Source organism: Penicillium cataractarum (genome assembly GCF_028827025.1).
Source record: "Penicillium cataractarum strain IBT 29864 chromosome Unknown utg000009l, whole genome shotgun sequence".
Taxonomy (NCBI): domain Eukaryota; kingdom Fungi; phylum Ascomycota; class Eurotiomycetes; order Eurotiales; family Aspergillaceae; genus Penicillium; species Penicillium cataractarum.
The window spans coordinates 2,633,426-2,646,198 of record NW_026622745.1 but is presented as its reverse complement, the minus strand read 5'-3'; the positions used below and the strand labels follow the sequence as shown (position 1 = coordinate 2,646,198).

At 47.7% G+C, this 12,773-nt stretch overlaps 4 protein-coding genes across 4 annotated transcripts; 3 read left to right on the top strand and 1 right to left on the bottom strand.

The window, feature by feature from the left end:
• Positions 1-2,188: 2,188 nt before the first annotated feature.
• N7496_011559 (ABC-F family ATP-binding cassette domain-containing protein) lies at positions 2,189-4,693 on the top strand (the record flags this gene model as incomplete). The annotated part of the gene is made up of 6 exons (XM_056704472.1): positions 2,189-2,266; positions 2,330-2,522; positions 2,576-2,764; positions 2,818-3,010; positions 3,078-3,177; positions 3,233-4,693. 6 exons carry the CDS (start codon positions 2,189-2,191, stop codon positions 4,691-4,693), a joined length of 2,214 nt encoding a protein of 737 aa, XP_056550432.1.
• A 445-nt stretch (positions 4,694-5,138) lies between these two features.
• Positions 5,139-7,462, top strand: N7496_011558 (molybdopterin cofactor biosynthetic protein; the record flags this gene model as incomplete). The annotated part of the gene is made up of 2 exons (XM_056704471.1): positions 5,139-6,454; positions 6,721-7,462. The coding sequence occupies 2 exons, from the start codon at positions 5,139-5,141 to the stop codon at positions 7,460-7,462; spliced, it is 2,058 nt and encodes a 685-aa protein (XP_056550431.1).
• Positions 7,463-8,522: 1,060 nt separating this feature from the next.
• N7496_011557 (uncharacterized protein) lies at positions 8,523-10,187 on the bottom strand (the record flags this gene model as incomplete). The annotated part of the gene is made up of 3 exons (XM_056704470.1): positions 8,523-9,166; positions 9,235-9,948; positions 9,995-10,187. 3 exons carry the CDS (start codon positions 10,185-10,187, stop codon positions 8,523-8,525), a joined length of 1,551 nt encoding a protein of 516 aa, XP_056550430.1.
• A 637-nt stretch (positions 10,188-10,824) lies between these two features.
• Positions 10,825-12,762, top strand: N7496_011556 (glycoside hydrolase family 13 protein; the record flags this gene model as incomplete). Its single annotated transcript, XM_056704469.1, has 3 exons — positions 10,825-11,196; positions 11,250-11,379; positions 11,456-12,762. The coding sequence occupies 3 exons, from the start codon at positions 10,825-10,827 to the stop codon at positions 12,760-12,762; spliced, it is 1,809 nt and encodes a 602-aa protein (XP_056550429.1).
• Between the last annotated feature and the right edge of the window lie 11 nt (positions 12,763-12,773).

Here is a 12,773-nt window from a genome sequence, read left to right as displayed (position 1 = left end):
AACTCGCCCTTCGAAAGGTATCATATAGCTTCCCGATAGTCCCTTCTAGTGGTCCTTGGTGCATTTTTTTTCTCTCCGAGTTGCCCATCCTCTTCGTGCCTCGACCTGTCTGTTTCGACTATACTGCTATAGCGCATTCCCCTATTTAATGTGTAAATCATAAATAAACCCGAAAAGAATATGTTTATGTGTGTATGTGAGATCTCCCTTCTCCTCCTATCCTAACTTGGAGGATTCTCCGCCTTAGTTACCAGCGTAATGGCCTATACTCTAGGGGATTGCTGAGACCCCATTAAATATCCTGCGCTTTCCATCCATTACTAAACATGTCGTATAAGCCCTCTTTGCTCCTTTTCCTGGTTCTCGCCAGGGATGACATTTCTGGAGGGGTTTTGCTTTGCTGGGTAATGTATGTCAAATACGTTATGTAATACAGAAAGCTTAAGGATAAAAGACATATTATGTTGGGGGCTTTGTGATATCCTCGCGAACTAATTAATGTTATCACCATTGTTGATTATTAGAAAAAGAGATTGAAACGTATCCGAAGCGTTCCCTTTAGCAAGTTCCTCTTATAACTATTCCCATTCGTCTATTTAGAATTCTGCCATCTTCCACCTAGCCCTTGGCCCTTTACCATTGAACTACGTACTACCCCTTTGGTTTTAGCTATGCCTCGTCTTTATGTCATCTCTATAGAGCGTTTTACCATGACTCTCTAAATCAATAAATCAATTTAACTAACTATGTGGTTTAGATGGATAAACAGAAAAGCAGTAAAGAAGACTAATCTAAGGAAATTAACAATATTGAAGCAAGGACCAGCGCACCACCTAGTCAGGCAAAGTATCAAACCCCTGTAGTAGTTACCTAACTATATAATGTAACGTAATTCCTAGCCGACCTGCGCAGCCCGGTCTAGCTGCGCACCCTAGAATATGTAGTAAATGCGACAAACCACCAGTTTTTATCTTAATAACTGTTTGTTATTTTTGCTTGAACATGGGAATATGGGCCATTTAGAGCATATGAAATACTATATGTTATCTCAAGGTAATTTAACTAATTATTTCGATATTTTACCACAGTGATATTATAATAATGGACGTAATATATATCACTCTACGACCACTCCAACCAATGTCCCTATACTTCCCTAGAAGGTTAGAAATACAATCTAGATTATGTGTTTTTGATATTTTATCGTAAATATATATGGTTGTTGAGATATGAATTCGTAATTTATCGCATTTACTATGTGTTTTGGGGTACGCAGCTCGACTGGGGACGTAGGTTGGCTAGGAATTACGTTATACGATCGAGATATGTGGTAGGTTTGTGTCCAAACGCTTATATAGGTAAAATCTGTGACCACCTCACATCAAACGCCCGGGTGGTCTAGTGGTATGATTCGCGCTTAGGGTTCACCCAAAGCATTAACTGCGCGAGGTCCCCGGTTCGATCCCGGGCTCGGGCCTATCTTTTTTTCTTATCTTCCTTTTTTTCCCCTTATGCCTTCATTCCTCCTAAATTCCTAACTTAAAATAATTTGAATTAATGTGGGAACTACTCTGTATATAGATCAGAATCATCATAATATTTCCGCCAACTTAGAAACGCTTTTGTCGCATATAATAACTTGGGCATTGTCATTCCGTCTGGTATTAATCTCGGGGTGCTCTTCTTGGCCTGGAGCCTAAGGTTATACCTATTGATCATGGGACTACAGAGAATTTTGAATCGTCTCAAAACCATACATACAAAGCTATTTGCTTAAACTCTGACTCACAGAATATGCCACTGAAAGCAGTCATAAAACAGTCATATAGCACAACATTGCACAATCAAACTTCTACCAGAGGCGGCATCTGCCAAGCGCGGAATGCGACGCGGCGGCCTGAGGCCCAAGACTAAACCCCATTGGGACCCCGACCCCAGGATACTCGACAACTCAACAGTCGCGAGTTTGCATCAAGTGTGAATAATTGTGGACTATCCTCGTTTTCCATCGCTTGGCAATGACTCTTATGAAAGGATCTTCATTCCACTGACCGATCGCTGGTGGCGTGAATTTGGAATGAGGACCGAGGTTATCCGCGCCACGATTTTATATGAATCTGTTTCCGCCACAATCACCACCTGGCAGACAGATCGCCATTAATAGCCGAGTCGGATACAAAGACTGACAATGACCTCGGCTCCAACTATTCTTGCAACGTGCAAGCAGACGCGGTTCCATCTGTTAGATGAGAATCCGTCGACTGAGGTGTGTGAGACGCTTTCACCGAATACCGAGAGTCAACTCTGATACGTGGATATCCCTTTGAAGATTGATGTAGAGGGTCTCAGCATTACAATCACCTCCGCCGGTGCAGATCCTACAGATGAAGCTTCAAAATCAAAAGTCAAAGGGAAATCCAAGGCCAAAGCTTCTGGGAAAGAGCTAATTTCCGACGCCCACCTCCGTCTAAAGGGTGGCGTTCACTATGGCCTACTCGGTCGCAATGGAACGGGAAAGTCCAGTAAGAACCGTCACCCAACTAATATTGATACATGTATTAACTCTCAATGCCAGCACTCCTACGAGCAATGGCCGATAAACTGATTCCTGGAATTCCGCATGTCACCCGGATTGCAATTCTCCAGCAAACCGGCGTGGATGACGAATCTGGTGGATACGGGAGGTTAAGACTAGACAAGACAGTCTTGGATGCAGTTCTCAGCAGTGATGAGACGAGGAACGAAGCTGTGTTTACAGCAGAATGTGGGAATCTGGTTTCCATTGCATTGAAATTCTGGTGGCTAATACGAAGCTAGTCCTGTCTAAAAGTTTTGACAAGGAGGATCCCCTTGAACCAGTCAAGGCGATTCGCAAGATTCAATATCGGCAAGCGGAGAAGAACCTCTTCCTTGCTCATAAGAATGCAAATCTCAAAAGCGGCGCGAGAGGGTTTCAGGCCAGAAAGGATCTTAAGACGGCCGAGGCGAATATGGAGTCCGCGACTGAACGGTAAGGAGTTGTGAAGAATCCATGAGATTCACGTTATGCTAGCAGCAAAGGCTAATGTTTGTACTAGACTCGCCCAAGACCCCGAGTCCATCGATGCAGAGGCCGTTCAAGTGGATACGCAAGCTGCTGTAGAGACACTGCAGACTCTGCAGTCCCAGCTCGAGGATGTAAGTATTTCCTCAATAAATTCAACATCAACTTCCTAATCTTACTCGAAACTAGATGAACCTGGCAGATATGGAGAAAGAAGCTCGTCGCATTCTCCTAGGCCTCGGCTTCAAAGAAGAAAACCTCGAGAAAAAGGGTTCTACCCTATCGGGAGGCTGGCGAATGCGATGTATGCTCGCAAGCGTCCTAGTCCAATCCCCAGACATCATGATCCTCGACGAGCCGACCAATTTCTTGGACCTCCTAGGAGTAGTCTGGCTTGAGAATTATCTCCAGCAATTACGCGAGACGTCCGAAACGACAATCCTTCTAGTCTCGCACGATCGCGATTTCATTAATGCTGTCTGTGAAGAAATTGTGATTCTACGAGATCAGAAGCTCACCTATTTCCGAGGCAACCTCGCCGCCTACGAGCAAGATTTTGAAGAGCAGAAGTTGTACCGAGGACGCATGAAGGAAGCGCAAGAACGACAGATCGCACACATGGAAGCGAGTATCCGGGAGAACTTGAAGATCGGCAAAAAGACCGGCGACGATAATAAGTTGCGGCAGGCTAAATCCCGCCAGAAGAAAGTGGATGACCGGATGGGTCTACAGGTCAATGCTAATGGCAATCGCTTCAAGCTCAACCGTGATCTGGTCGGGTACCATTTGACCAGCCGTGCAGAGATCGAGGTGCCACAGGATGAAAGGGGTGCGTCGATGGCCCTACCAGATGTGACCGAGCTGCGATTCCCCGGGCCATTAGTGTCGCTTGAAGGAATCCATTTTCGATATCAAAAGAATGATCGGGTCATTCTGGATGATGTGAATCTTGTGGTGCATATCGGTGATCGCGTGGGTATCATGGGCCTTAATGGATCTGGCAAGACCACTTTGATCCGCATTCTGAACGGCCAACTCCCACCGTCAAAGGGCAAGGTCTCGACTCATCCACGACTGAAGGTGGGCTACTATGGCCAGCATTCCGTGGAAGAGTTGCAGGAGCGTGGTCGGAGTGAGCCCGATTTGACTGCGCTGGGATTGTTGGCGGCTGAAACCGAAGGCCATCTTAACGAAGGTGCCATTCGTGGTCTGCTCTCGTCCATGGGCTTGGCCGGTCGCATTGCTTCGGATGTACCCGTGGCCAAATTATCTGGTGGACAACTAGTTCGGCTTGCGTTGGCACGAATTGTGTGGGCTTCCCCCCAATTGCTGATTCTGGATGAAATCACGACTCATTTGGATTTCCACACGGTGACTGCACTGGCCACCGCACTTTCCTCATTCAATGGAGCCATCATTCTCGTCTCGCACGACCGTTTCCTCGTTCGATCCGTGATTGAAGGCAAGCGAGATACGGAGCACAAGCTTGATGAAGACTTTGAGGGTGTTGAAGAGGAAGAGTCCACCGAGTCTACTCCACGACGCCGGTCGGTGTATGTGCTCAAGACGGGCAAGTTGAATGAGCAGTCGAGTGGAGTGGAGCAGTTTGAGAAGAGCCTGGTGAAGCGAGTACAGAAGCTACTCAAGTAACGAAAAAGAGTCCATAGTTATAGCATGAAATAATGGTTATGAATCATCACCCGTATAAATAGTTATTAGCACAGCCAATCGTTCTCACCGTGGATGAGTGACCAACCCTCGCTGATTTGGTGCCAAACTCCATCTTGCTAAACGGTTATAAACCGACTAGTTAACAGGTTTAACCTATTAGTAACATGTTAAGTAACATGTTAACACATTAACTGGTTCAAAGAGAACTTCCGCGGAGAGCCCCGACCGGGAGAAGCGATTACTCAAGCGAGTCACCGCCCGAGGAATGTCCAAGCGGGGTTATCTCCGCGATAAGCTCCATGGACCAACTCCTTACAGTAATACTACTCCTTCGAGCCCCTCACTTCCTCGTACTGGAACTTTATATTTAATATTGGCTCCCCCCATGGTCCCCCAAGTTCCTGCAAACTAACACATGGCGGCTATGCTATGCAAACGGGTCCTATCCATCCCCAGGACCGGGATCCCCGCGTCTTGGGTGTCGGTCGCGGTACAGACTCGATTGCAGAGCACGACAGCTTCCTCCTCCTCGACACGAGCAGACCCCGCCCTATCCGAGATTCCTCCGCCTCACCCGCACCATGCTTCCTCCGAGGCCTCCACCAGAGTCACAGCACTCAAGTCTGCAAAACCATTCTCCGAATTCCTAACCGACACCTTCCATCGGCAACATGATTACCTCCGAATTAGCGTCACGGAACGGTGCAACCTGCGGTGTCTATACTGTATGCCAGAAGAAGGGATCGAGCTGTCGCCACCCGCCCGGCTGCTCACTTCCCCGGAGATTGTCTACCTATCATCACTCTTCGTCTCACAAGGTGTGACAAAGATCCGCCTAACGGGCGGAGAGCCCACAGTGCGCAAGGACATCGTGGCCTTGATGCAGGACATCGGCAAGCTACGACGGGATGGCCTGCGCGAGCTATGCCTGACCACGAACGGTATCTCGCTGCACCGCAAGCTCGACCCCATGGTGGAAGCCGGGTTGACCGGCGTCAACCTCAGCCTAGACACCTTGGATCCATTCCAGTTCCAAATTATGACGCGGCGCAAGGGCTTCGATGCAGTGATGAAGAGTATCGACCGGATTCTGGAAATGAACAAGGCCGGCGCAGGCATCAAATTGAAGATCAACTGCGTGGTGATGCGCGGTATGAATGACCGTGAGGTTGTTCCCTTTGTCGAACTGGGCCGCGAGAAACCCATCGAGGTGCGATTTATCGAGTACATGCCATTCGACGGGAACAAGTGGAATAAAGGCAAGATGTTCTCCTACCAGGAGATGCTAGCCGTGATTCGGGAAAAGTATCCCACTTTGGAAAAGGTGCAAGACCACAAGAACGATACCAGCAAAACATATCAAGTGCCTGGATTCGAGGGCCGGGTGGGATTCATCACGAGTATGACACATAATTTCTGCGGTACTTGCAACCGCTTGCGGATTACCAGCGATGGCAACCTTAAAGTCTGTCTGTTTGGAAATGCAGAGGTCTCTCTACGAGATATCATCCGGAAAGAGAATGATGGACAGCCCATTGATGAAGCCGCCGCGAAACAACTCCAGCTTATGGAGACCGTCCAGGCCGCTGCTCTTCTAAGCGATGAGGGCGGCCTGGTCAACGAACGAGAACGCCAGATTCTCGACATCATCGGCATGGCCGTGAAACGCAAGAAGGCCAAGCATGCTGGAATGGGCCAGTTGGAGAATATGAAGAACCGGCCCATGATTCTTATCGGTGGGTAGGCCTGTTCTTTTCTTCTTCTCTTCTTCTTCTCTTCTTCTCTTCTTCTCTTCCTTTCTTATTCATCTTGTCCACACTCATGATTGGAATGATTTCACGACCTTTTGTATATGTCCATGGGAAATTGGGATTGGATACCTTTTGTCGTCACGGATATTGCATTTACCATTCGGGTGCCATGTGCCATGTATTTAACAAATTCATGTTTTGATCTCGGGCTTGCCTTATCTTTTTTAGTTTCTGTGCTGATAGGCGAATAGATAGTAAGCCAGCGCTACCAGGACTAGGATTCTCGAGTAGACCCCGGACAACCTTGTCTTCTCTTCCCTGGTCCAAGATTCCTCCACATATACTTCCTTCGTCGCACGGCTCCTTGCAAGCCCGTCTCTACCACACAAAAGGGTCTACCCTGGATCATCAACCCTCTTCACAACCCACCAAAACAAACAACAACGAGGAATCCTCCAAATCCCACGCTCTCCCAACGGCATCCGACCCGGACCTGCCACACCTCACCCCCTCCCAAACAGTCCACATGACGCAAATCACCTCCAAACCCGAAACCAAACGCATCGCCACGGCGGCCTGCACCGTGCACTTCTCCAACGCCCGCCCCTGGGCCCTCCTCCGTAAAGGCCAAGGCACCCACAAAGGCGACGTGTTCAGCGTAGCCCGCATCGCGGGCATCATGGCTGCCAAGAAGACGCCCGACCTTGTTCCACTTTGTCACCCGGGCATTGGGATTACGGGGGTGGAAGTCAGCGTGGAGCTTGAGGGGCCTGTTGGGGAGAGTGTGGAGGGGGATCATGGATGTATGAAGGTTTTGGCGACGGTTAGTTGTTTTGGGAGGACTGGGGTGGAGATGGAGGCTATGACTGCTGCTATGGGGGCTGGGTTGACGGTGTATGATATGTTGAAGGCTGTAGATAAGGGGATGGTTATTGGGGAGGTGAGGTTGTTGGAGAAGGTTGGGGGGAAGAGTGGGCACTGGAGGAGGGAGGAATAAAGAAAGATGATTCTATACTATTGTATCATTTAAAAAAAGAGCTGTTCTAGTTCCAGTTAGGCGTGACGTTGAGAGTTGCAAGTATAGATCCTACTTCTCTGATGGAAGGATCGAATACTATCTAATATCTTTATGCCTTAATACTTCAGTCCAGCCCTACGCAGCGCCAAGACTTTGGATCACGAGCATTTGAGAATATCCATCAGCCATTTAACTTGTTTAGCTTACTTCCCACGGAACTAACTACCCCCACGATTCGTAAAATATTAACCATGGCAAGAGCTAGTGGGAGTTCTTGCCAACCTTATCATTGATCGATTGCAGTCGGTCATACTCCAGCTGGATACCACGAGGTCCATACTCGAAAGGTAGGTTCCGTTATCTATTATTTCGAGGATTTGATTAAGGGGCTAGTACACGAAATATGAGATTCAATTAATAAGACTTTTAGCTACTAATAAGCTAATAGAAACCCTATTCTTTAAGGTATCCTAGAAAACTCCGGTAGACCTAAGTAACCGGTGAAATACTCTAGCTTATTCCTTTTAAATACTGTGGCGCTTAGTCTTAATATAGTTAAACTAGAATATAATTAGCGTAATCTAGATAGTTCTCTTATTGGCTTAACACACTGCTATTTACTTTTCGCACTTTGCCTCCGTGATCCGCTGACTTGTGAAGTCCTCACTGGGCTTAGCCTCCGCTTCTCCACGCTTTTTATGTTTTAGCTTTTACGCCTCGAGGCTTCGTCCGGTCTAGTTCGTACGTTTACATTCAGTGCTTGTCTCTTTTCTATTATCTAGCTTTTTTTTTAACAAAACCTACTACATATAGCTTATTACTATGCCTTGTAAGCTTCACTCACCTGCGAGAGCACTCTCCGGGCACTCGCGAATATCCGTTATAGTTACGTAGCTTTATAGTTCTAATTCGTTATACACGCTACTACTCTTGAAATGACATTACATCCATGACAGACATATTGACTCATTTAAGGGAAGTACATAACATGTTTTAATTTTACCGAACTCAACAACAACTGACCATGAAGATGTAAGCATTAGGCGACATGCTCTACTTCGATCTTGTTGGGAGACTTGAGCGTGTAGGCATCGTTGGGTCGCGAATTCGCTTGCTCTGTAGGCCCGTCGAATACAACTGCAATTTCCTCCAGAGTACGACCTTTCGTCTCCGGAAACAGAAAGTAAATGATGACAAGGAATGCAGCAAGGCAGACGACATAAACGAAATAAAACCTCCAGGCAAGTGCGTCAAATGCTATCGGGTTCACGTATTGGTTAAAGAACCCAGCGCCAAACACCACTGTCAAGCAAAGCGAAAGTCCTTTAGCACGCAAGTGAAACGGCAAGATTTCCACAGGGTATGCGATTGATAGTGGGGTGTACGCTACAGCGTAGGAGCCGAAGAAAAGAAACAGCATCGCTACAGAGGCGCTACCGGCAGCTCTTATGTGCATCTCGGCGAATACCCCCGATAATGCCGTAACAGCTGCGAAAAAGACCAACATCAAGGCTGTTGATATCATCCACAACGATCGACGACCGTATTTCTCCGTTGCCAAAGCTCCTCCTAGCGCTGCGAGACCATTCCAAGCCTGCAAAGCAAGGTTTATACCTGCTTGTTGGCTTGAACTAGTAACGCCGACTGATTTGAGGATAGGCGCGAGATAATATGAGACGATTCCTATTAGAATGATTCAAAACCAACAGTTTAGTAATGTTCCCAGGATACGGAGTCTCAAATCAACGTACCATTACCGGCCCACTGAATCATGAACCCTACGAGAATACAGATCAACAGCCGATGAACTGCACCGCGGGTGGAGAAAAATGCAGCCCATCCACTGTCCTCAGCTACTGCATTCTCATACTCAATGGCCTCGCAGATTTCACGGTATTCAAATAGAACAAGCTCATCAGTCTGATCACCATTCGCGTGATAACGAGCCAGGATCTCCAACGCCTCTTCCCGCCGGCCCTTTGAGACAAGCCATCGTGGACTCTCTGGAACAACCAGCAACCCGAGCAATTGAAGCGCAGGGAAAAAGGCTTGCATTAGGCATGGAACCCTCCATGACCATGAGCTGGAGAGGTAAAGAGTTGCCAGAGTGATAGCTGCGGAAAGGACTGCACCACAAAACCAAGTGCACTGAAATATAGCCGTGACAGTCCCTCGCTGGCGCGGATGCGCAATCTCTGTAGTCAAGGGAGGAGCTGCGGTCTGTGCAAAACCCAATCCGACTCCCATCATAAGACGAGTGCCAAAAAATGCCCAAGGTCCATGTGTAGCAGCTTGGATAATGGAGGCGCATACCATGATTGCCGAGCCGAGAGCAACGCACTTCTTTCGTCCGAATGCATCCGCAAAATATGACGCTGGGATAAAACTCGGCATACCACCAAGAGAAACTCCAGCGATGATGAGGCCTTCAACATTTGAGTTGATTTCACCTATATCTTTCAAGACTGTGATGCTGTTAGCGCCGAACGTACGTGAATGATGAAAACATACATAGTGGCAAGGCCAATAAGCCATTCATAAGGCTCCCATCATACCCATTGGCAGCAGCCGATGTAAACATCAGCCCGATACCTAAGTTCAAACGACGAAGACCAGCATCCTTGATCCACTGATCATGGGTGTTGTTGGGAAGTGAAGCGTGTGAATCCTCGCCTGAGGTAGTTACAACAAGATTGGCAACCATGCTGTCGAGGAGAATATAGCAAGTAAAATCAAGAGGACAGGAAGGAGCCGGGTTGCTTATTGGAAGGGAAGTCGACGAGAAGAGGGATTCGTGGAATATGAAAGGCTGTATAGAAGCCAAGGGGCATTTTATATGCTTGGGAATACACGGGAATTTATGGAACGCTGTCGAATCGCCAATGTCTGGGGTAAAAGTTAAACATTAGAGGGTTTGCGAACACAAGCCGAGAAAGTCCAAGGCTACATATTTTTACCAACCTAGCTCTTTCACCTAATTCTTTTTTGACTGCGCTAATATTCTTTGGTTGAACTAGACGTCCACCGTTTAGGCTGGGGGGATTCTCGGGCAGATTTTCGGGAGAGCTCTCGGCGAAATTAGTGTTCACCTCGGGATGCCTTGGTTGGTATCTTGAGAATGTGGGTGGAGTTTCCGATGCGGGGAAAACCGCGTCTCGAGCTAGAAACGCCAGTGTATGTGGATATTCTTCGGGCAAATATTCGGGAAGAATCTCGGTCATTGGGCCCGGGGACATTATCTGCATGTGTAGCATGAATATAAAGCATTGGCCTCCGTCGGCTGTAATGGCTTACCTTTTCTTCACTTCTCAACAACCTTTCTTGCGTGCTCCACGCCTGACATGACTGTTACCGAGACGCAAACCCAATCTCACTCCCAGCTTATGCTGACAGGTGGCAGAGCTTGGTGGAAGGAATCCTCCGTTTATCAAATCTACCCTGCCTCCTTCAAGGACTCAAATGGCGATGGCGTCGGCGATATTCCGGGAATCATCTCAAAGCTTGACTACCTTAAAGCGCTGGGTGTTGATCTCGTCTGGCTTTCCCCTATCCTACAGTCACCACAAGTTGATATGGGATATGATGTCTCTGACTATTATGCAATCCATCCCCCATATGGGACTTTGAAGGACGTGGATAGGCTCATTCAGGAGCTTCACACCCGTGGCATGAAGTATGTCATGGATCTTGTCGTAAATCATACCTCTGATCAAGTATGTGTCGCTCTAATACACCTTATGGCTTCCATTTCTGACAGAAACGGTAGCATGAATGGTTCAAACAGTCGAGGTCTTCGAAAACGAATGAGTTTCGCGACTGGTATATCTGGAAGAAGCCGCGCTACACAGCGGATGGCGTGCGCCAGCCGCCAAACAATTGGGGATCCTACTTTTCAGGTATAGCTCTCTTCTTCCTAATCAAATATTATTATTGCGCTTTGACAAAACTCTGTCTCTGACAATTACTCTGAAGGATCGGCCTGGAAGTACGACGAACAAACGGAAGAGTACTACCTCCACCTCTTCGCTCCCGAGCAACCTGACCTCAACTGGGAGAACCCCAAAGTCCGTGATGCTGTCCACAAAATTATGCGGTACTGGCTCGATAAGGGTGTTAGCGGATTCCGAATGGATGTGATCAACTTCATCAGCAAGGACCAGCGATTTCCAGACGTCCCTGTCGTTGATCCTTCAAAGCTGTATCCAGAGGGTGCGAAATACTACGCTTGCGGGCCAAGACTTCACGAATACCTGCAAGAGTTGGGGAGCATCTTGAAAGAGTATGATGCCTTTTCTGTTGGTGAAATGCCTTCGGTCTACGATCCGACTGAAATACTGAATGCAGTTGGGTTCGAAAGACAAGAGCTCGGCATGGCATTCCAGTTCGAGATCATGGACCTCGATCACGGACCTCAAGGCAAATTCTCCCCAGGCAAGTTCCGCCTGAAGGATTTGAAATCTGTCGTGACGAAGTGGCAGTTATTCATGTACGAGAACAACGGATGGAACGCGTTGTACCTTGAGAATCATGATCAGGGACGCAGTATATCCCGTTTTGCATCCGAGAAAGAGGAATTTCGTGCTCTTTCCGGGAAGATGCTAGCGACCTTCCTAGGGTTACAAAGCGGAACCCCGTTTGTTTACCAGGGCCAAGAGATTGGAATGGTGAACTTACCCGAAAGCTGGAATATTGAGAAATTTAGAGACCTCGAAGCTATTAACTTCTGGAATGAGCTTATTCAAGCATGCCCGGGAGACACTAAACTACACAATCAGACCATGAAAGAGCTTCGACTTAAATCCCGAGACAATGGGCGTCTACCAATGCAGTGGGGATCAGGGAAATTTGCAGGTTTCTCTTCCGGTACTGCAGATCTGTGGATTGATGTCAACGAAGATTATGACAACTGGAACGCCACCTCTCAAATGTCCGACCCGTCCAGTACCTTCAACTACTGGGCAAATATTTTGAAACTGCGCAAGGTTTGGGTCGACGTGTTCGTATACGGGTCGTTCAAACTCATCGCCGAGGACCATGAAGAGTTGTTCGTCTATACTAGAACCTTTGGTGAAACGAAAGCCGTGGTGATCAACAACTTCTCCGAAAAGAGTGTGGAATGGTGCATTCCTGTCGAGATAGCATCGGTTCTCACAGGAGGGAAGTTCCTGACGGGCAATTATGATGAGCGCCGAATCATCGGCTTTGAAGGAAACGTCATCACTGTCAACCCCTTCGAGGCCTTTGTGGTACTCAAGGAAGGGCTCAGCCACACTATCTAAATTAGTTCGTC